The sequence below is a fragment of the Podarcis gaigeae genome, assembly GCF_964106915.1.
Source record: "Podarcis gaigeae genome assembly, chromosome: 16".
NCBI classification, from domain to species: domain Eukaryota; kingdom Metazoa; phylum Chordata; class Lepidosauria; order Squamata; family Lacertidae; genus Podarcis; species Podarcis gaigeae.
The window spans coordinates 33,967,665-33,991,129 of NC_139693.1; the positions used below are offsets into that span (position 1 = coordinate 33,967,665).

General features: G+C 43.0%; 1 protein-coding gene across 8 annotated transcripts in view; it reads right to left on the reverse strand.

Moving 5' to 3' along the window:
- Positions 1 to 3,138: 3,138 nt before the first annotated feature.
- SFSWAP (splicing factor SWAP) overlaps positions 3,139 to 23,465 on the reverse strand; it is a 101,540-nt gene continuing 81,213 nt past the window's right edge. For all 8 annotated transcript variants that reach the window (XM_083717072.1, XM_083717078.1, XM_083717073.1 and 5 more), the window contains 4 exons: positions 21,776 to 21,901; positions 7,763 to 7,930; positions 6,376 to 6,448; positions 3,139 to 3,507 (listed from right to left, as the gene is read on the reverse strand). In XM_083717072.1, coding sequence (XP_083573198.1) covers positions 3,442 to 3,507; positions 6,376 to 6,448; positions 7,763 to 7,930; positions 21,776 to 21,901 — 433 coding nt within the window. In that variant the 3' untranslated portion in view covers positions 3,139 to 3,441. The remainder of the gene's footprint in view (positions 3,508 to 6,375; positions 6,449 to 7,762; positions 7,931 to 21,775; positions 21,902 to 23,465) is intronic.

Sequence of the window (23,465 nt, forward strand, 5' to 3'; positions counted from 1 at the left end):
TATTGCTGTCCCATTTATTGGGAAAAGTCTATGTAACCTGTGCTTCTCCTCTCATTAACAAAATGACAATGAAGATTTCTTTCTTTCTTTCTTTCTTTCTTTCTTTCTTTCTTTCTTTTTCTTTCTTTCTTTCTTTCTTTCTTTCTTTCTTTCTTCGAGATCTGGCTTAGTGTAGTCTATATTTCCCACCACTCCCACTATTGCTTTAAATCAGGGATCATGAACATTTTTCAACCCCTTTCAGGGGGCGCATGCCAGTGTTGGTCAGGACCAGAGACAAAAGTGGGCAGAGTAGTGAATGTTAATTTTACCTTTACACACTTGTACACCCTTCTGTATCATTCAACCAAGCAAGCAAGTAGTATTGTCAGCATTCAACTCATTTCAGCCAGATAAAAGCACTCAACTAGGCTGCAAAGGAGTCTAAGTAAGGGGTGGGGTCTCTGAGAATACCACACAGCACTGGCCATCTTGAGCTTTTTAGACAAAATGCAGTGTTTGTTCATATAGCCGATACATTTGCAAAGATTAATTGCGCCCAAGCAATTCATGCAGTACCTGAAGCTAACGCACAACATGAACAGGTGGAACAGATCCTAAGCTAAGCCACTGCCTGATACCCATACAGCTTCTCCCACCAATGCAAGTCAAGTTGACCACCATGTGTTAAGAGGTACACTCTCTTTAGAACAGGAATGGCCAAACTTGGTCCTCCAGTGGTTTGGGGACTACAATTCCCATCATCCCTGACCACTGGTCCTGTTAGCTAGGGATGATGGGAGTTGTAGTCCCAAAACAGCTGGAGGGCCAAGTTTGGCCACGCCTGCTTTAAAAGGACTAAACCTGGATTAGATGACCATGCTTTTCATGTAATTATTAAAATTGGTTCTTGGAAGTTTTCCTCATATGGTGACGAACAATGAGCTAGCCTTTCCATCAGCCATAAAAAGCAACCTGTCCTCTGATTCCAGTCTCCCTTTTGGGGAGAGGCAAGATATCTTTTTGCATGGCTGGGCTGCCCGAGGCTGGTGGGTGTGGTGGTCCAAAATATCTGGAGGGCAAAAGGTTGTTGAAGGCTGCTCGAGCAAAGCTTTCCCCTTGCATTTCTAATTGTAAAAGTGCAATGAAATTATCCCTGAGACAACACAGGTGATCACATGCTAATCCACCAGAGATGCTGGGGATCAAATCCATGTCTTTCTTGGTAGAAACTGCAAAGTAGCATGTGCTCTACCACTTTAGCCATCTCCTTCAATTCTCCATGTTGCTTAGTTCCTGATTCAGCAGAGAAGGAAACTAGGAAGGCATCTCCCACTGAAGAGTGTGGAAAATAACTGAAGACTTTGTTCAATGCCATTAGTAAGACATGTTGTCTTTCACTGTTGTTTTTTTTAAAAAGAACACACACTTTTTGCACAAGTATTTTGGTTGTTGAACTGATGGTTTTCCACTCATTTTAAAGGAGATGGAAATGGCTGGTGATGCTGAATTGATGCTGTTTAGATTTTACGCTCTGGTTTTGCATGGTGCATTTGGAACATTTTAGAAGTGTGACTCCAAGCTGCTGTAAAAATCCCGCAGGCTAGCGGCACATAAATTTTAGTAATAAATAAAACAATTAAAGGGGTTTTAGCCGGTGGGAAACTTCCTTTTGAGGACTGTCAAACTGTGTCCTTCCTCACGTGATGCTAGTCCTGTCTGAGCAACATATTTTTGAGGATTTTTGCGTTGATCGTCATCTCAGATATTGATAATGAAAATAGTTTTGATAGACTAAGCTGTCTTGAAATGGAGTATTAAATGGATCATTTCCTTAACTGGATGTAGTAATGGTTAATCCCACTCTTTCCTATTATCAGTTTCACAATGTGAAACATTCCACCTGCTCTACCAGTTGAAATAAATTAACAGGAGGACAAAATACTTGACCTTTTAATTAAGGGAACTGTTCTTTCTATAGATCATATCCAGCCTAAAGAATTGGTTGTCTTTTCTCTTACTTTTAAACAGTCAAATTTAAAGGGTTATTATCACACAATATACTGTAAAACTATATTGCTTAAGAACTATGGAAACAGGCCACTGATTAACATTTTTATCTCCTGGTCCCCCCCCCCCCCGCCTCTAAGCCACTGTTTAAAATATTGCCACTTTATTTTGAAAAGGGTTATTGCACTGAACTTCAATCTGTATGATAAATGAATTTGTAATTATAGGAAGCTCACAAGATTTAGCATATAATTGCTATTTGCCACTAGCCATTTATAAAAGCAAGATAGCATCTTCACTAACTTTCAAGACTATTTCCCCCTTTAGCATGGAGTGGGGAGTTAAATAAGAGAAGTCTTGGATCTCTGGAGAATGGTAGCTGTTTTGCATTTGGGGAAATGATGGCAGATCTAAGAACATGTCAAAGAAAAATAGGTCAGTGACTAAGGGTACGTGAAGTGGTATGCTTCAATGACACACTGAACAGTTTTTCATATTTCAAAACGGTCGATGCTAAAAGCTTTAGGAGATTTTTTTTTATATTTTAACCGTCAAAGTCAGATTAATTATATTTTTTTGTATTCATGTTATTATAACTCTTATTCCAGACGGAATTCACTCTTCCATTGACTACAGTTAGTACCAAGTGGCAGAAGCTCTAATAAAATTAGTTTCAGACTGTACACCTTTGATATCGGAAGGGAAATTAACATGCCTATTTTATATGAACTCCATTGGCTGCTGACTAGTTTTCAGGCTAAATTCAAAGGGCTGATGCTTACCTTTAAAGCCCTTTCTAATCAGAATCTGGTATATTTGAGGAAACTCAATTCTTGTTCAAGAGTGGAACTATTGTCTTAGGGCCCCCAGCCTTTTTAAGAACAAGATTCCCCCAGATATGGTCTTTAATCTTTGGAACAGACTCTTCACTAGAGTACCATACACTACTATAAAATGGGCACCTGTCTAGACAGTTAAAGAGTTTTCCTTTGGCGCAGGGTCTTCATAAACAATGTCCCTTTGCCTTTAGTTTTTTTATGACTTTATGCTGCAATTTTTCATTTGTCACACCGCTTTGGAGAACCCAGACTGAAAAGTGGATCCAAAGAAATCAAATAAGAGGGAAAAAAAACTAATTTCCAGAAAGTATCTAATAAAAATGGTTTATCTGCATTTTAATTTGTGTTAACATCCGCAGGAACATTTTATTTACAAATATACAGACATTGCTCATGGTAAGATTCTTACTGAAGAACTGGTCAAAACGTAATTTACAAAACCCCCAAAGGCTTATTTTATCAAAAGGAAGTTTGACGTGGAAAAATCATTGAAGTTCCAATGAGATCTTCTGTACACAACAAGGATGTCAGCTCCTTGAACTCTGCTGTTGGGAACCACTGGAACCAAGTTTCCTTCTGTACACGGTATTCTGAAGAGTCCCTCCTTCTGGTCTCAGGAGGCACTAGTTGGGATGTTTTTGGAAGCTGCGAGCATTGCCCTCACCTTGGCCATAAGATCCTGCAACAAATACAGGAAACATTGAGAGCTTTTCAGAAAAGTCGTGCTGAGGATGTTCACATTGTACACAGCAGGAAAAGTCAATGTGGTGGCTCCCATCAGCCCCAGCCAGCACAACCAGCCGTCAGGGATGATGGGAGCTGGACTCCAGGAATATCTGGAGAGTAACATGTTGGCTACCTTCGATATAGAGACAGAAATTGCATGTACCATACAAAAAAAGGAGATTTTTTCAACTGATAAAAGGCCAAATGTAGAAAAAGTAATACAAAGGGTGTTCCAGGCATTTTCCTGAACATACAAAACTGAATTTGTGAACAGGTCTTCCCTGTGTTGAGCGGGAAGGTCTGCTGTTGGCTTGTTCTTGTGTTTGCCTGAACACCAGCAGAACACTGCACATGACTGGAGACCCTGATATATCAGGGCTCCCAATTCACAAGACGTCCTACATGAGTAGCAGCCCCCTGCAGATCTTCCCCACTCAACACAGGGAAGCTGGGGACCTGAGTAGATGGGGGACGACAAGTGTGGGTAAACTGATGGCAGGGCTTGTATGCATGGCCCTAACCTTCCAACGCCTGAACTTGCATACAGAATTTCTTGGCAAAGACACAGTTTCTAAATCCTGAGGCAAACAGGTGAAATGCAGAGGACTTAAAACGTCCGCTGTAAAGTGAGCTATTCCAGGATGCCGAGAAGCATTTTCAAACAAATTTCTAAAGAAGCCAAAGGCACTGAATTGCAACTCCGCTTGCACTTTATGCAGGAGATATCCCAGAGCACAATGTAATCTTTTAGGTAAACTGAGAACTGTGGCAGTCTTAAATTACTCACTTGCTATAGTCTGAAAGGTCTAAATTACTCACTATGATTTGAAAGACCCACACTTTTACTGAAGGCAGAGAAATGGGCTGCAGGACACGTACGCATGATGGTTTATTTCAGGGGTGAGGAACCTGTCTCTATGGGTAATATTGGCATGCCAGTGGGTCCAATTTCTCTTTCTGCTCTCTCCCACCTGCCCCTTTAAATACAGTGGTGCCTCGCAAGACGAAAAGAATCTGTTCCGCGAGTCTCTTCGTCTAGCGGTTTTTTCGTCTTGCGAAGCAAGCCCATTGACGGCTTAGCGGCTTAGCGCTATGAGCGGTTTAGCGGCTTTTAGCGGCTTAGAAAAAGGGGGGGAGGGGAAAAAAACCGCAGGAACTCGCAAGACATTTTTGTCTTGTGAAGCAAGCCCATAGGAAATTCGTTTTGTGAAGCACCTCCAAAACGGAAAACTCTTTTGTCTAGCGAGTTTTCCGTCTTGCGAGGCATTAGTCTTGCGGGGCACCACTGTATCTGAACAGATGAGCAAGCAGGTGGCAGGTGGGGAAGATGAAAAAATATGCTGTACACTGAACCCCCGTACCCACCTCCCACATGCTAAGGGCTCTGAAAGTCTCCCCATGTTTCCCCTTTAAACCTCATAGATTTAAAGAGGGAGTGTGGGGAGACTCTGAAAGCCACGCAAGGCTCTCCAGGATCGGGCTGCATCTCCTTTAGAGGAGTTAATTCTCTTAATCAAAACTCCACCAAGTTCTATCCATTTAAGTATAAAAGGATCACATCTAACAAAAACAGCAAGCAGAACGCTGCTTGTTCAATAATTGCACTCTTGAAAAATGACACAAATTATTAAAAGCACCAAACACAATTTCTCAAGACTAACATATTAAGAGAAATTCAAATATCCGTTTAGGAGCTATCCTGCCGAGTCAAATTAAATTTGCAATAAGCAAAACAAAAAGATGCATTTTTAAGACAAGTGAAACTGAACAGTGTGATCACAGAATTATTGTTTTCTTGACTATATTGCGTGAAGGAAATTGAACACATTCTATGCACTTTGCTTAGTGTGCCGAAGGCTAGATGTGATGATTCAAGGCACTGCACTAAAGTGGTGACCCACAACGAAGTAGGGGGTGCTCTTATTATACCCAGATCAGTAAACAAACCTCATCGTATGTTTTGACAGTGCAGTGGTTCTTGCACTATTCTAGTTAACAACATATTCTAATTATTTCCAAAGTACTCATCAGCTTTAATTAGAAATATTCTGTAAGTTTACAAGTAGCAAAATGCTTATCACCATGATGAACGGGAGGGAGGGAGGGGGTATGTGAAGTGATGTGTGTGTGATGAAAGGACTCACAGGGAGGGGTTGCAGCAAGCTGTGCCAGGTAGAGCTGGATTTGCCATGGTTGGGGAAAGAGAATTTTGTCCAAGTGCAGTGGTTTGCTTCTCCCAAGCAGGAGACTGGAAGCCACTTGCATAGATGGGAAGAAGGGGAGCATGTGCGGGACACGGTTGGGGGGCTACATCCACTCTGTTTTCCTCCCCTCCCTGTGATCCAAGCCACTGATGATCAAGCTTACCTTGCTTTTTGGTCAAAACTACAGTGACTCAAGAACCTTGGGAAAGAGGCTGTGGGGCTGGGTACCCTTAACCGATGATCATTACAAAGACTTTGCTCTGTGTGTGTGCATGTGAGTGTTGGAGGGTATTTGTGGAAAAGCAAGGGTCTGCGGATCGGTTTGAAGCGGGGGTGGGGAGGGGAAGGGAAGGGAAGGGGACACTATACAGTCGGGAGAGAATTCCAGGTGTAAGAGGCAGAAAAGGGGAATGGGAAGAGTCATTCAAGGGAGCAATACCAGAGACTACAGCTTTGTAACAAAACAGGTTTAAAATCTGGAAGTATATGCTGATTACATACCATTTGCAGTGCTCTTTTCAATACTGAAAACAGCAATTCAAACAAAATGCAATGTGAGCATTACAAAATTGAGACAATTTAGTAATCATTACTAAATGGAACGTTTCAAGTGGTACCTGAGTTATTTTACTCTGCACTGACGACACAATCGCTGAAGAGATCTGGCCGTCTTTTTCCAAAGAAACTCCCCTAAAAGAATTTTTAAAAGGGGGACATTCAGTCAAGACAGTCAAGTAATAGACAATTAATGCACAGATATAATATATCCAGATACTTCAAACATGAAAAAATCCCCAAGTGAATGAAATGTATTGGCTAAGAGAATGAGCTTTAAGTTCAAATCTCAACTCTGCCATGAATTCAGCAGAAAGTCTTAACAAGCCCCTCAAAGCCTGTCATCCCACCACCTCCCTGTCCCCGTATTGATGATACTCGTCTGCCTTCTAGGCTTCTTGTAAAGATTAATGAGACAATTGATGTGGGTACCTATGAGTAGTCAGGTTAAGGTTTAAGTAAGGCTAAACATAATTGGGTATCATCAAATGGAGGTGCCATGATTTAAAACATATCTAGATAAATGGAACCCGTTCTGAGCTATGTGAATTCTCTCATCCTTGGTGTATTCTCATAAGTGGTTTATGACTGCAGTTGGTGCTAAGTTACAGCTGAAAGAGAGCCAAAGGACACTGACTACCATTTTCCCCATGCACTTGAGAGATATGTCAAATTCTCTCAGCAGCAGCAGCTCATTGGAGTGACTTGCAACATCCTAGCCCAGCATCCAGTGCTCTCTCATTCAAAGCAGGAGAATAGAAAAAAACAAAAACAAAACAAAACCCATCACTATGGAGAACCTAGGGAAACCACAATTAAACCGTGATGAATCCAGTGAGGTGGTTGTATTCACAGGACAGAGGCTAAGCATTGGAACTCGTACATTTTGGCTCCCAAATGATCGGAAACTGGAAGTGAGCGTTCCAGTTTTTGAACGATTTTCAGAAGCCAAATGTCTGGCGCAGCTTTTGATTGGAAGCCGCGTCTTGGTTTTCGAACAGTTCTGCAAGTTGAACCGACTCCTGGAACGCATTCTGTTCAAGAACCAAGGTATGACTGTATTTGACTTCTGACTGAAGAAAATCCTTAATTAAACCTGAGGTATCATGCAAAAAATAAAAATTGCTATCATGCAAAAAATAAAAATTCTTGCAATTAGAAAACTGGCACATCATGGAGAAGTGCTGGTTTTCCACTTAAAAGAAGTAGTCTGCTGCTGGAACTTTAAATGCAGGAGAGCTTCCAAAAATTATGACGCCTCGCCTGCTGCACAACATTATACAATCCTGCCTCATTTGCTGTGTGTATGAATCCTTCTGTATTATCCTGCTAAGCAGTAAAAAGGATCAAGTCACTGCCCTGGTTCCTAAAATTTCCCATCAACAGTCTAGCTGCAGTGTTTTGCACCAGGGAAGTGCCAGTGCCTAGAATTTAGAAAGGGCTCATTACCCAGAACGTTCTTGGCTGGATCCCCTACTCTCCACAGGAGAGACACTGGCTGAATGGGTGGAGTTCTTATGTGCAGATTGTTTGCCTGGAGAGATGGATGGCGAATGAGACCTCGCTTTGGACTTGGTGTGGGAGTGAGATCTCCTTTTCTTCTTTTCATGAGGACTTCTGGGGGAAAGAGACAAAGTAATATATTGATTAATATAAAGCTGTGCCATCAAGCTACAGAAAGAATGTAATCTCCCAGGTCTTTTCAGCTCCACTGAAACAGACACCCATTCTCTGCATCAAATACACCTCTTTTTTTAATGCCAACATTAAAATATAGTGAGACTCACAACCCTCCACACAATATAACTTTAGTTTGGACCATGAATAATTATTTACCCTTTTAACTTATACAGTGGTACCTCTGGTTACATACTTAATTCATTCTGGAGGTCCGTTCTTAGCCTGAAACTGTTCTTAACCTGAAGCACCACTTTAGGTAATGGGGCTTCCTGCTGCTGCGCCACCGCTGCACGATTTCTGTTCTCATCCTGAAGCAAAGTTCTTAACCCGAGGTAATATTTATGGGCTAGGAGAGTCTGTAACCTGAAGCGTATGTAACCCGAGGTACCACTGTATATTGTAAATTGCAAAGATCATACCTAATCATCTATAAATATTTGGTTTTGCAGATGGCGAAAGAAACTGTAGCACAGAAACCAAAGCCTGTGGCAAGTAGCTGTATCTATAAGCAACTCCATCCCCTCCTGCTGCCTCCATATGGCACAACCCCCTGGTTTCCATGCCCTACTGCAGTGGTCTTCAACTGGACCACACCAAAGACCCACCTCTGACTCACAACCTGCAAGATGGACCTACTTTCAAACTTTCACTTTCAGTTTACACTTACTGGTGTTAACACACTTTATCGATCCTAAAATGGCAATTCACAAAGCAATATACATAGTGTTACCTTAGCATTGCTCCTAAATAAAAACCCAGTGATTTTTATACTTTATCAAGAAGCAGTGACTTAAAAATAGACCCCCTCACAATTTCAGTGGGATGTTCTGCCTATGTTCTCCAGATTTCATTCCGGTGAGGGGTGATATTAGAAAGGCTAACTCCTATCTCATTTCCTACAGCTAAAATCTGGGGCTTTTTTTGTTTTTACGGTTACCACTGTTGAGAAGTCTTGTTCACAAAGACAGGTAGTATCACAAAGATAGGTAGTACCAAATGGCAGCAGATGAATGGCAGCTTCCTGGGTATTCTTTACTAACCGAAATCCAGAACTTCAGTAATGCTATCTGTTGAACTTGCACTTTTACACTTGTGTAACAAGACAGTTCAAGGAATTATTTCTGCAACTCAAAGCTTAATTCTGGTGACTCTTGCACCCACAGTGAATCATGATCGTATCTGCTATAAATCTTCACACATTTTTTTTGAGAGATATAATATTTCTTTTGATAGAAGCAAAATTTACTGTATGATCTTCATTTGAAAAAAACAGTGCAACAGTCAGAAACCCGTCAAGGACATTTTCCAAATAGCACCTCAACCAAAGTCTCAGTATTTTTCTTTGAATGATTTTTTTTTAACGTAGCCCAAACTGTAAAATTAGATTTGGAGCAGATCTGTGAGGAAAGTGGATCAGAACACTTCCTCCTTCTGTCATAGATGGAACAAAGTTTTCCTGCTCTTCAAAAACTAGTTGTCCTTTCGTTGAAAAAAATATCTCGAGTGGCTTGTTTGGAAAACGGGAATGCTATGTTTCTAAATGCCTCAACAGCTTTGATCACTTTCATCTGCTGGCATCTTGCCACATTTCACACAACTTTAATAGTTCTGCCCTCTCTCTGCTTCCCTTTCAGTGAAGCCTGCTTTGATACAGAGCAAGAGGGCAAGTCATAATTATTATGTTTGCATTTTATTATAAAAATAATAATTTCAGGCATCCAACAGGATTCTGTGGTACAGTCATACCTCGGATTAAAGTCCCTTCAGGTTGAGCGTTTTCAGGTTACGCTCTGCGGCGACCCGGAAGTAACGGAACGCATTGCTTCTGGGTTTCGCTGCTCGCGCATGAGCAGATGCTCAAAATGACATGTGCATGCGCAGAAGTGGTGACTCGCAACCCATGCACATGGGTTGCCTCCTGCTCCGAATACAAACGGAGCTCTGGAACGGATCCCGTTCACATCCAGAGGTACCAGTGAATTTGGCTGTTAACTGGAAGATTGGTGATTCAAGTGCATCCAGGGCCAGATTCCTGCATTGAAGGGGGTTGGACTAATTGACACTTGGGGTCCCTTCCAACTCTATGATTCTATGAACTTTCCCTCACTTCCTGCATCTCCCCTTCCTTCCATTTCTTTTGCCACTGCCTTTCTTTCTCTCACTTTGCCCCTCCCTACCTCCTTGCACTTTTTGTCCTCTGTCACCTGTTCACACCTCCTGCCTTCTCTTTGCCTCCTTCTTGCATTCTCCCAGTCCCTTCTGCTGCCATTCTTGCCTTCTTTCACAATTCTCTACGCTCCAGCTGTCAGCCTGTTGCCTTTCTCTCACTGTTGACATCTTATTCCACTTTCCCTTCCCACACATTTCAATCATTTCCTTCTCTCACCTTCTTCTAGTTTCTTTCACCTGCTGTTGGATTCCTACAGGTATCCACAGCCATTCCGTTCCACTCCTGTGATTAGAACACAGCCAGCTACAAATCTCTTTCCATCCTCTTCAACACACTAAAATATCCCTCTGACATACATTCACAGCTCTGTGCTCTTTCCTTATAGCCCACCAGAATATGTGAGACTGTCTGATGTGGGCACAACTGATACCTGCACATTCTGGTCCCAGCATAGATTCCTTCCAGAAGTTTACAAAGCTGTAGAACAGCGGTCAGCAAACTTTTCTAGCAGGGAGCTGGTCCACTGTCCCTCAGACCTTGTGGGGGGCTGGACTATATTTTGAAAACATAATAATGAATGAATTCCTATGCCCCACAAATAATCCAGAGATGCATTTTAAATAAAAGGGCACATTCTACTCATGTAAAAACCTGCTGATTCCCGGACCGTCTGCGGACCGGATTTAGAAGGCAATTGGGCTGGATCTGGCCCCCGGGCCTTAGTTTGCCTACCCATGCTGTAGAAGCTAGGGATGGGCAGAATATTGATATACCGCCCAAAACCGGTTTGAAGTCCAAATCGTGATTGCGGTTTCATAATTTTTGACCTGGCAATATATTGCAAATCATTTTGTGTGTGTTTGTGTGTGTGTGTGTGTGTGAGAGAGAGAGAGAGAGAGAGAGAGAGAGAGAATGTATGCTATGCAAAAATCAAAACGTGGGGAAAAATGTGAAGCCAGCCAATGCATTTCTCAATTGCTCCAGCCCGTTAACTCTGTTTCTCAGCTGTCGTCTGCCTGACATTCCTGTACATCCTAACCCTCTGGTTGAAGATCTATGTCTTACTGTAACCCAGTGTGAACTGAGCTTAAGTACATAAAACTAAAACAACTGCAAATTGCTTTCCTGTTTAGTCCTTGCCTCCCCTTCTCTGGTCTCCTCTGGGCTAAATTTGAGATTGTAAGCTCCTTGGGGTAGAGACCTTTCCCACTGCATATTGTAAAGTGCTATGCACACTTAAGGCACAATGGAAATTAAGAATAAATTTAGCAAGTGTAAACACCATGGCTTTTCAGTTTGACATGCTTCCAGGGTGGCTTATGATCAGTGAGTTATGAACAATGAATATAAAATAATAAAAACAATGAATTTAAAATAATAAAATTAACCAGTGCGCAGTTGCCACCCAGAGAACACTGTTATTGAGCCGTATATAAATGCTGTCAAATAAGAAAGCAAGTTCTTAATCGAAGTTCTAATCCAATAATGTAATGAAAAGACCCAGGCAGATTAAAATGTATGTACCTGGAACTGGGTGGCATCTTTACAAGGGCAAGTCTTTTCTTTGGTTGTCAGACACCTAATCTATGAAGGCACCATCTGTGCCCATGGCACAGCCCATTTTGGGAAGCCCCCACACCTAGACAATATGGCCAACATGCAGACTTTGCAGCTTTGCTACACAGTTGTGCACGCTGTGTTTTTACATAAGATAGCCTCTTAAATCCAAGAAACACAGGGTTATTCTTATAAAAAGCTTCCAAATAAAACAACATTTCGCATGGGAATATAAAAACACTAATTCAAACCATCTCGCTGCAGCAGTCAGCATGAGGTTGTTTTGAATTGGTAATGTAACTGGCAGACATAAGTGAAAATTGCTAGCATAGGAGGCAGAAGTTTTATGGTCACATAAAACCCTTTTTACTGTAGATTTAACAAAAGGACAAAACAAAGTACTCGGCAATCTATCAGAGGGCTGAGACAGCTCCCAGCCCTGTAGCATACAGCTTCCATGATAGCATCTGTCTCCAAGGGATGACTCGTGCCACATACTCTTGGTGAAGTTGTCCCAATTGCTTCATCAGGACATTCAACTCAGGGGCAGACCAGCATGCATTTCCTGATAAGGCAAGGGAAAGGCTAGCTCTGGCCAGGAAGTGCAATTCCCAGGGGAGTATCTTTCTTCTAGGTCCTGCCACCTACTGGACAGAGAGAAGACAACCCAGTATTCTGCACTACTGGTGGGCAATGAAGTAGGGAGAACCTCTAGATCAATGTTTCCCAAAATGGGCGATGCTGCTCCTTGGGCATGCTGAAACCCAAGGGGGGCAGTAGTAGCCTTAGGTGCAATAGGGGGACATTGAATAAAAATAAGGGGGTGGTGGAAACATAGAGAAAGAAGAGATTTTTGAGAAACCATTTGTACATGTTTCATCTGTTGTGTAATGATGCTTACCGCCAGGTCGGGCGCCACTGTGGGACGGCAACAACACCTCCCCTGGATACAGCAGTCGTGCTGGAGGTGAGGGTTTTTCCCATGCTTGGGTGAACCCTTTTAGTCTTCACCCATGCCCAGGAAGTGGACCACAACTTGCCTGACTATTTGGCCAATGGCAGTTACAGTGAGAGAAAAAGTATTTGATCCCCTGCTCAATTTGCCCGTTTGCCCTCTGATGAAGAAATGACCAGTCCATAATTTTAAAGGTAGGTTTATTGTAGCTGTGAGAGACAGAATAACAACAAGAAAACCCCCAGAAATAAACCTACCATTAAAATTATGAACTGGTCATTTCTTCGTCAGGGGGCAAATGGGCAAATTTAGCAGGGGATCAAATACTTTCCCGCCTCACTGCAGGCTGCGGTGCTGGCCCTGTGCCTGGGGCGGAGCAGACTGAGCCAGAAAGCTTCACTTGGGTCCACCCCATGGGGCCTCGTCCCCATCCTCATCCAGCTTTGAAAAACCATGCGTACACAGGTAGAAATACAGATCCATAAAAGAACGCAAATTTGTCACCGCATCTTTCTGTTTGTTCGCTTAAAGAAGGTAAATTTGCAGGGGGGGCGCAGAGTAATTTGTTTCCTAAAAGGGGGGGGGGTAGGCCCTATAAGTTTGGGGACCTCTGTTCCAGATATTGCACCTGAATTTCAAGTACCCTTTGAATGCCATGCTACAACAAATAGTAGCACAGCTAAAGGCTCAAGCATTTACAGGCGGGACCATGGCTGCAGTAGGCCTGAAGTTCAATCTCCTTGGCATCACCAGCACCACCACCTCGATTAATATGCACTTAAATGTCAAAATAGGCTTCTGAGAGGTTTAAAAAGCAGGAACATAGAAAGCTGCCTTATAACTGAGTCATACCATTGGAGGAACTGGCATTGTCTACACTGACCAGCAGTGGCTCTTCAGGGTTTCAGACAGGAGTACTCTCCCAGCCCTACATGCAGATGTTGGGGATAGAACCTGGAACTGTCTGCATGCAAACGAGATGATCTACTACTGACTTACATCACTTCCACAGCATAAAAGCCAGTTGTGCAAAGTTTAAATATAACCATCCATAATTTAAATATAAAAAAATCAGCAAGAACTTTCTGACAGTAAGAGCTGTTCCAACAGTTGAATGAACTTCCTTGGGAGGCTCTGAACTCTCCTTCATTGGAGATTTTTAAAGCAGAGATTGGAAATCCACATCTGTCATGGATGCTTTAGCTGAGATTCCTGCATTGCAGAGGGTTGGACTAGTTGACCCCCGGAGTCCCTTCCAACTCTACAATTCTATGATTCTATTGTTCGAATTCCACTCAAAAGATATTTAAATACTTTTTTAAAAACTCAATCCTATTAAAAAATAGTACAGAAATGAAAATAGGACACTCAGGTCAATAGGATATTGCGGGATTTGACATCTTTCCGCAGGGCCTGCAAGATCAAACTGTTTCGCTAGGCTTTTGGTCCAGGCCCAGTCCGACCCCCTTCTTTCCATGAAACCCTGTATGTAAGTGGCCCCCTTCGCCCTTTCCATTGGCCCATATGGGACCAGCACGGGTGACCGGGCCTGGCGAATATTTAATATTCCTACCTTCATGGCTGTGATTCATGGGTTGGCCACTTAATTTTATTCTGATTTTGAACTGCGTTTTAATCAATTGTTTGATTTTGTGTTTTTAATGTATTATATATTTGGTGTTAACAATACTTTACACTCTACTCCAATTTTTTGCGGTCGACGGAGCCTCCCACATCCCTTCTGCATTGAAGGTGTACCACGCAAAAGTGGTTTCCACCCTCTGTTATGCTGCCCCACTCTGGGCCCCAGGGTCCAATTTAACATCGCTGGGGACATTGCAGAATCAGTTTCTCCGTCGCCTCCTGAAACTCCCCATGTGTGTGAGCAATGCAGCCATACATCTGGAGCTAAGGATTGCATCATTGGAGACTGTCATCTGGAAGCGAGTCTTTGGCTACTGGCTGTCCAGCTGGCATAGGCTTCCCGACCATTACCTCTTTCAGTGCCTCTGGCGGGATGACTTTGTTAATCCGTGGGTAGGAAAAATCCATGCCAAACTTCTGAGCATCGGAATTTCCCCAGCGGACTCCTTAAAGATGAACCTACGCTCAGCCAAAAGCCTTATCGAGCAAAGATTAGCAGACATTGAAAATCAACACAACCTCTCCAGGGGTGGGGGTGTCTGCTCCCCCAGGTATCATGGAATAACCCCACCACTTGGCCTTCCATCATATATGTCATCTCTTTCATCTGTACCACACCGACTTGCATTTATTCGTGCAAGGTTCAATGTTTTTCCATCGAACCTGCTGAGCCACAGATTTTCCAAGGGTTTGGTGTCTCCGCTATGCGAGTGTGACGGGAAAACAGTTGAATCTCTTCCACATATAATGTTCAACTGTCCTTTACATAGCACAGCCAGGACTAAATTCCTGGGTCCTGCTTTACTGCGCTTGGTTGGCAGGCCTGTTGAGTCACATGCCGTACTGCTTTTGCAGGATACAGATCCTTCTGTAACTCTGCAGGTGGCGAGATTCCTGAATGCGGTTATCTCACACACAAAAACCACCAAAAAACAACATCAACAACAAAAACTAATCGGACAGTTATGATGAGAGTGCATGACGGATCTCGTCTCCAGTTCTCCTTTTTCTGTGAACCGTCCCTTGGATCTTTCCGGGCCCCAAGCTGTTATTTGTCACTGCTCAATGACCCACCCTTGCATCGTGGTGTTCCCCTTCTGTTGTTAGATGTATTGGTTTTTATGTTTCTGTGCTTTTATGTTTGTACATTTTATGGGCTAATAGCCGTAAATAAATAAATTTGAAAAAATTTGGTGTTAGCCGCCCTGAGCCCGGCCTTGGCCAGGGAGGGCAGTATATAAATAAAAATTATTATTATTAGAGATGCAAGAGATCCCTGTGTAAACAGGCACATCTTCAAAAGCTGGTGGAATGCCAACAGAGATAAGAGCGTAAGAATAGCTTGCTGGATCAGGACAACGGACCATCTAGTTCAGCATCCTGTTTTCACAACCAGATGCCCCTTGTATTTCAGCAGGGAGTATAGTCATGAGAAGTCTCTATCTGAGATTCTGGGGAGCTGCTGCCAGTCAGAGCATGCATGCCCTAATACAGGAGTTCACAATGTGAACCTAGACCTGAAGGGGAAGAGCATCATTCACTCGTGCTCTCTTAAAGAGAAGCTGAAGAACCTGTCCTGGGAGCCAAGAGTGTCAACACTCCTTCTGGAGAAGTGGAACATGCATAATGATGCTCTAAATAAAACTAAACAGTAGCTCCTACACCAGAAGCTCTGCAGGCTGACAGCACGCAACACAACCATATTAGAGCTGCTTTAGCAATCCTGCTGTGACAGCTTCTTACACAGCCGGCTGATTGTGTACAGCTGCCACCACACGCAAGATTATAAGCAGGCTGCCTGAAAAATGGCATTTGTGCCGATAAGGGGGAGAAAAGCCTGAATCTTGCACATGGTTGGCAGCTGCAGTTTCTTCTTGTTGATTTTCCAACACCTGCCCAGGTGCCCAACACATACCAGCTGCATAGACTTTTTATAGGCCATCCTGAGCTACCTAACAACTTGCCAGCATCAAATTACTTTTAATTAAGATTACCAGTTCAACCTTCTAAGCTGAAACTGAACACATTTACATTTCTCTTGCCTGCTGTGTTGTGCTTTCCCCCCCTTTTTTTACAAGTATGATGAACAACCCCAAGTATTAACCTTAGCTGTGGCAGCCAAGGTGCCTTGCTCTAACTTTTTACAAGCTATACACTTGAGGCAACTGTATGAGGTTGATTGCTTTAACGGGGCCCGCAAAAAACTGCGAAGTGTCATTTTCTAAATGTGTTTGCGGCAGATGAAAGGAACAGTCTCCATGGAATTGTCCCTCCTATTAAAATCCCAACTAATGAACTGTTTTAAAAGGCACTTGCTAACCAAAGGATCACCTTCAGACTGAAAAGTCAGAGCTATCCATGGAGTGAGCGTACCACCTCCTGCGCATTTCTTTCTGAGCCACCCCAGTAGCTGCTGTTGGAGAACAGAGTAGTTTAAGGAACAAGCTAGATAAGCAAGTTTGCACAAGCCCCCGGTTTTTCTGAAAGTCACGCCCACATCTTACCATTAAAGCACTAATAAGCCACTTTAGCAGTAATGGCTTCCAGGGAACTGTCATTTTCAAAGGTGCTGACAGTGAGGAGGCCCCGAATGCCAGCACAGAGCTGCAATTCCCAGAGTGGTTTAAAAATCAATGCCTCTTCCCAGGGAACTCTGGATACTGTAGCTCAGGCATGGCCAAATTTGGCCCTCCAGCTGTTTTGGGACTACAATTCCCATCATCCCTGGCCACTGGTCCTGTTAGCTAGGGATGATTGGAGTTGTAGTCCCAAAACAGCTGGAGGGCCAAGTTTGGCCATGCCTGCTGTAGCTCCAGGAGGGGAGCAGGAGTCTCCTAACAACTCTCCTTACAAACTACATTTACCAGGATTCTTTGGGGGAAACCATGACTGTTCACATAGTATAGTGCTTTAAATATAAGGTGTAGATATGATTCAAGCGTTCGGAACATCACAACTGGACTTCTGTAAGGCACTCTATGTGGGGCTTTGTTTGGGACTTGTTTGGACACTTGCAGCTGGTGCAGAAAGCTGCGCCATACTAAGCGTAGAATCTGGAGATGAACAAGTTGCACTTATGGTGAAGCAAGTGCACATGCTACGGATGAGCTACTGGGCTGTGTTCAAGGTCGCGTTGCTATCATTTAAAACCATAAACTCAGAAATAGGTCGCCTGAAGGCCCACCTACTCCTGGAAAGAGATATTTTATGAAGAAATTTTACTTGTGGCACCACGGAACATCATAGGGTGGTAACACAAAAACAAGGATTTTTGGTCATTGCCCTGCACTGTAACCATCTTCCCTTTACCATAAATGAAACATCATCCAGCAGTTGTCTCACTTGATTGGTAGGGTATTTTGCCTAGTCTTTTGCTGACTCGTAAGACTAGACTATTTTATAACTTGATTTCTGTTTTCTAATCTTTTTTCTGTTCAAACGCTTGTATTTTTGTATACCACTTAAAGAGATATTAAATATTAAGAGGCTTGTAAATGCCTTTAAATAAATAATACTGCCTCTGATACTGGAGCTAGAGAAAACACCATTATGACGGGTAAGGGTAAAGGTAAAGGTACCCCTGCCCGTATGGGCCAGTCGTGTCTGACTCTAGGGTTGTGCGCTCATCTCGCTCTAGAGGCCGTGAGCCGGCGCCGGCCGAAGACACTTCCGGGTCACGTGGCCAGCATGACGAAGCTGCAGCTGGCGAGCCAGCACCAGCGCAGCACACGGAAATGCCGTTTACCTTCCCGCTATTAAGCGGTACCTATTTATCTACTTGCACTTAAGAGTGCTTTCAAACTGCTAGGTGGGCAGGAGCTGGGACCGAACTACGGGAGCTCACACCGCTGCGGGGATTCGAACCGCCGACCATACGATCAGCAAGTCCTAGGCACTGAGGTTTTACCCACAGCGCCACCCGCGTCCCTTATGATGGGTAGCCACTGTTAAAGCCTTATCCTCCATGTATTTGTCAAAGTTCACCAACCAAGATGTACACAGAAGCAAGTACATTGGGAGGCCAAGTGGCTAATTAATAATAATGCTTCGCTACCCAGCTCACATCTCATTGGGAAAGCAACAGCAAAAAGTATATATAAGCCACAGGAAAGAACACGGCATTCCCCTCGACCTCTCACCGGCTTTTGATACCATCAACCATGGTACCCTTCTGAAGCAGCTGTCAGTTAGGGGTTGGTAGAACCACTTTGTGGTAGTTCCGGTCCTACTTGGATGGATGTTTCCAGACGGGATTGCTTTGGGAGTGTTCTCCAGCCCCGTGAAGCTGTCAATGTGGGGTTTCTTGGGGTTCAACTTCACCCCCTATTGCTTTTAAACATCTACATGAAAACACTGAGTGGGGTTTATGTGGAGGTTTGGAGTATGCTCTTCGTCTTGCCTCAGTAATGGACTGGATGGGAGCCAAGAAACTGAAGCTCAATCCAGATGAGACAAAGATCCCCCCCAAGCCTCAATATAGTTTATTTTTTAGCCACCATTTGCTCCAATAAAAAAAGTAATATATTAATGTAAGATCATCACCTTTTTAAAGCTAGGCTTTGTGTGTGATTTGGGCAGGGGCAAAGGAGGGGAAACAGGCAACAAGCACAGAAACCAAACAGGCCTACCTAAAATAAGTTGATTTCTTTGCTCAAATGTCAGAAGCAACTTTCAAGAATCATATACTACATGCTGAGACGGAATGTCACATGAACAGAGAAAAGCAAACCAAGCACTAGCAGTACAGACAAGAAATATGCAGATAATTAGTCCATAATATACAGAAAAGGTTGAGGGAAGGAAATATTAATTCTGCTTCTATGGTAAATGTGATTTCAGCAGTCTTTGCTTACCATGGATGCCTGCTTGTAAAAACCCGTGGCATTTGTCAGAGATTACAGGGGGGAAGCCATTTATTTTTTTGGTTCATTTTCTTGCATGAAAAATTTAGCACTCTTATGATAGGGAAGCCAATCTAGGGCCTATGTGTGCCTTCACTTCTCCTCCTTCGTTGGATAGAAAGCCAAATATAATGCAATACAGTACCACGTTGAATCTCTAACAGGATATCCAATCTCTATTGAAGAAAGAGACTACTAAAAATGAAGGGCTCTGGGAGATGAAGCTCAATATAAAAAAAACTAAGATCATGGCCACTGGTCCCATCACTTCCTGGCAAATAGAAGGGGAAGAAATGGAGGCAGTGAGAGGTTTTACTTTCTTGGGCTCCATGATCACTGCAGATGGTGACAGCAGCCACGAAACTAAAAGACACCTGCTTCTTGGGAGAAAAGCAATGACAAACCTAGACAGCATCTTAAAAAGCAGAGACATCACCTTGCTGACAAAGGTCCGTATAGTTAAAGCTATGGTTTTCCCAGTAGTGATGTATGGAAGTGAGAGCTGGACCATAAAGAAGGCTGATCGCCGAAGAATTGATGCTTTTGAATTACGATGCTGGAGGAGACTCTTGAGAGGCCCATGGACTGCAAGAAGATCAAACCTATCCATTCTGAAGGAAATCAGCCCTCAGTGCTCACTGGAAGGACAGATTGTGAAGCTGAGGCTCCAATACTTTGGCCACCTCATGAGAAGAGAAGACTCCCTGGAAAAGACCCTGATGTTGGGAAAGACTGAGGGCACAAGGAGAAGGAGACGACAGAGGACGAGATGGTTGGACAGTGTTCTTGAAGCTACGAACATGAGTTTGACCAAACTGCGGGAGGCAATAGAAGACAGGAGTGCCTGGCGTGCTCTGGTCCAGGGGGTCACGAAGAGTCGGACATGACTAAACGACTAATCAACAACAATTGTGCCAGTTCACATATTATCCAAAGGCTTACCCTCTCTCAGAGCACAAAACTGTTCATGCTGGGGTATGTTGACAACCTAGCATGAAGAGAATGCACTCAAGTCTAACTTCTATTTGTTTTTAACGTCTAAGACAATTTACTGGCATTATGCTCAAAATGTGGATATTCTGTGAATGACACATTTATGTCTAAGATAAGACACATATTTATCCCGTCTGTTCCAGCTTGCTGCCAGTTAACTGGCAAGTGATTTCTGCAACTGAAAGCTTTCCAGAAAAAAAGAGACTGCTGGCAACCCACAAATACCCAGACATTGTCCAGAAAGCTGATAATCCAATGCACACAGAGTACTGGGATGGGTAGGCTCCTGTGTTGTTAAGGAACCATAGCTATGTGTTCCTATGACCATGGTCCTACCACTGCAAGATTTATTGTTTGGCCATTATTAATTATCCCCATTATCTCCTCAGTCATCAGCTTTGTGGCGTGCATTTTGCTTGCCTCCATATCGGTCTTTTATGTACAATGAGAAAGATGAAAAAGGTAAAAGAATTTTTATTTACTTTCTGAGATCACAGAGCAAATCATGCAATCACAACACAGTAGTTAGCAAAACTATAAAAGGGAAAGGACTTTTAAGCTGTCAGTGGCAGATGTCCCCAACAGATATAAAAATTAACAGCTTGGAAAGTGGCAGTCTGCAACTTCAGGGGGAACCCCCCCCCATTACTCACAACTCCACCACATACATAGACAGTACTGGACTCTCAACAACACACTACTTTTACAATAGATCCAGTGCACAAGTTGTGTAACCAGGAAGTTGATAAGCCCAAGATGAATATAAAAACACAAGGCCCTTTCTTTTGTTCAACTCAGCCAAGCAACTGTACATCCAGTTTGATAGTACTTTTTGCTTTTGTTGCACAAAAAAGACTATGAAGGCTGTGATTTTCCTTGCTACAAGAAACCACTCTGAAATTAGGATGGTGCATTTGAAAGGAAGAAAGCACTGTATTTTGTATTTAAGGCGATGTCCCTCCCCCCCGATACTTTGGACTCCTAACTTCCAACATTTCCAGCCAGCATGCAAGCTGGAAATCAACAAAGAAAACCTCTAACATTCCGAAAGACAAACTTGTTTTAGAATGTTACAGCTAAATTTCTGAAATGGGGCTGCTGCTGCATTAATTCGTTTTTTAAAAAGTTGCATGTTATTTTAAGTAATTGCAATCATCATACAAGGCCCCCTTGTATCTTCTTGTGCCCCCTGCATGACAGGTCTGGAGGATGGCAACACTCTCCCCCCAGGGAGGTTCAGCTGGTGCCTTCATGATGTATCTTTAGGTACCAGGAAAAAAACCATTCCTCTTCTCCTGGGCCTTTTGACTAATTAACCTACCCATGGCCTTTTAAGCTCTCTGTGTGTGGTGTGGTGTGGTGTGGTGTGTTGTTGTTTTGCTTGTCATTATGTTATGTAACCTTGTGTTTTTATATTGTAAGCTTCCCAGTGATACCTGGCTGGAGGACGCCATATCAAACAAGCAAGCAATGTTGTAGGCCACTTTGCAAATAGGAATATTTTAAAGAAGTAAAAAGCCAAAAAAGCCAGGGAAACCTTCAACTGAAACACAGCCTCATACCTGGAACGTGTGCGCCGCCTACTCATTCCTGGACTGTTGCTGACACGATATGCAGTTGGGACGCTCCTCTCCTCCCTGCGCCTTTCAGGTGTGTGAGCTCTTCTCCTGGGTGATCTTGAGCGAGACCTGAACAGGAGGGAAATGTTCAAAATCCCGAGTGGGAAGGGATGGGCCTTAATTTCATTACCTGATTGCAGTAGGTGTGCATTACCTTCAAAACCTCATTACAAGATGTACATCCTGTTACACCACAAATATATATACATATATTTAAAGAACCAGCAGATAGGTGGCTCAGTTGGTTAGGGCGTGGTGCTGATAATGCCAAGGTCATCATGGATTCGGATAACCCGTATGGGCCAGATGATTATTCCTGCATTGCAGGGGGTTGGTCTGGATGATCCTCTGGGTCTCTTACAACTCTGCAATTCTATGACAACATATTGTTCACTGGAGATACTGTCAGCTTCCTGAGGGTCCTTCTTCCACACACGTTTTGAGTTCTCAATTATTTGATTCCAAAGCCATATGCATTTAAAAGATTTATAAGTAGTGATTTGATATGTTAAGTAGGTGAGCAAATGAAGCTGCCTTATACTGAATCAGACCACTGGTTTATCTAGCTCAAGACTGCCTACCCAGACTGGCAGCAGCACTCCAGAATTTCAGACACGGTTCTTTCGCAGTCCTAACCTAGAGGTGCTAAGAATTATTTTTTTTGGGGGGGGGGGGGAAGCTGCTATGTACTGCACTGCAGAGTGACTGCAGTTTGCCTTGAAAATCTGATCTTATCCCCGATCTTTCACAGAAGGACGGTGATAGCGGTAATAGTAAAGAGGGATAAAAACCAAGACTGAAGAAGCTGGAGATCAGTCAGAACCTTGATGCTTTAGCAGGATTTTCCTCTAAAGGCTCAGCAGTCATCTCTTTGCACTAATGAAGCTGCCTGAGAGCTCTTGCACTCAGATGCTGCTCCCACTGATGGGCTGCTCAGCCATAGCTCCATGCTCTAAATCCCTGCGGATTCTGGGATTAGATATGGATGCACACACTTCACCTTCATAATAATAGTAATAAATAGGCTGCTATGGGAAGTTAAGAAGGGTCACTAAAAGGGCTTAGATCCCTCAACTGCAGCTGAATTTTTAAGGGAAGCGTGATTACAACTGTTTCAGCCTACAAGGGCTCAGACAAATAAGGAAGCTATTTGCTTAAACTACTTTGTAAGTAGCTGTGTCATGTTCTTTAATTTCAAGTGGTTCTGCTTTCTTCTGGGGGTGCAAAGGGGTACATATACCCCTAAACATTTTGTGAATCTTTGAACTTTTGCCCATTTACTGTATTTATTTTTCCCAATTTGAACTATAAAATGGTGATTTTCTTGAGTCAAAATGATAGTACTGTATGTTCTACTGTATATAGAAAAAATGTTTCTATAAACATTTTTTATAGAAAAAAACCTCTATCTATCTATCTATCTATCTATCTATCTATCTATCTCTATCTATCTATCTATCTATCCGTTTAAAAACAAACACAGCTTTGACTAAGGTACTTTCCCGCCCCACCCCACAGTATTAAATAGAGAAGAGCTGCTTTTACTAGCCTTATTTTAACATGATAAATCCTAAGGATATTATTTGATAAGGTGTGAAATATTAATAAGGCCTTCCCTTTCAATTGTGTTGCT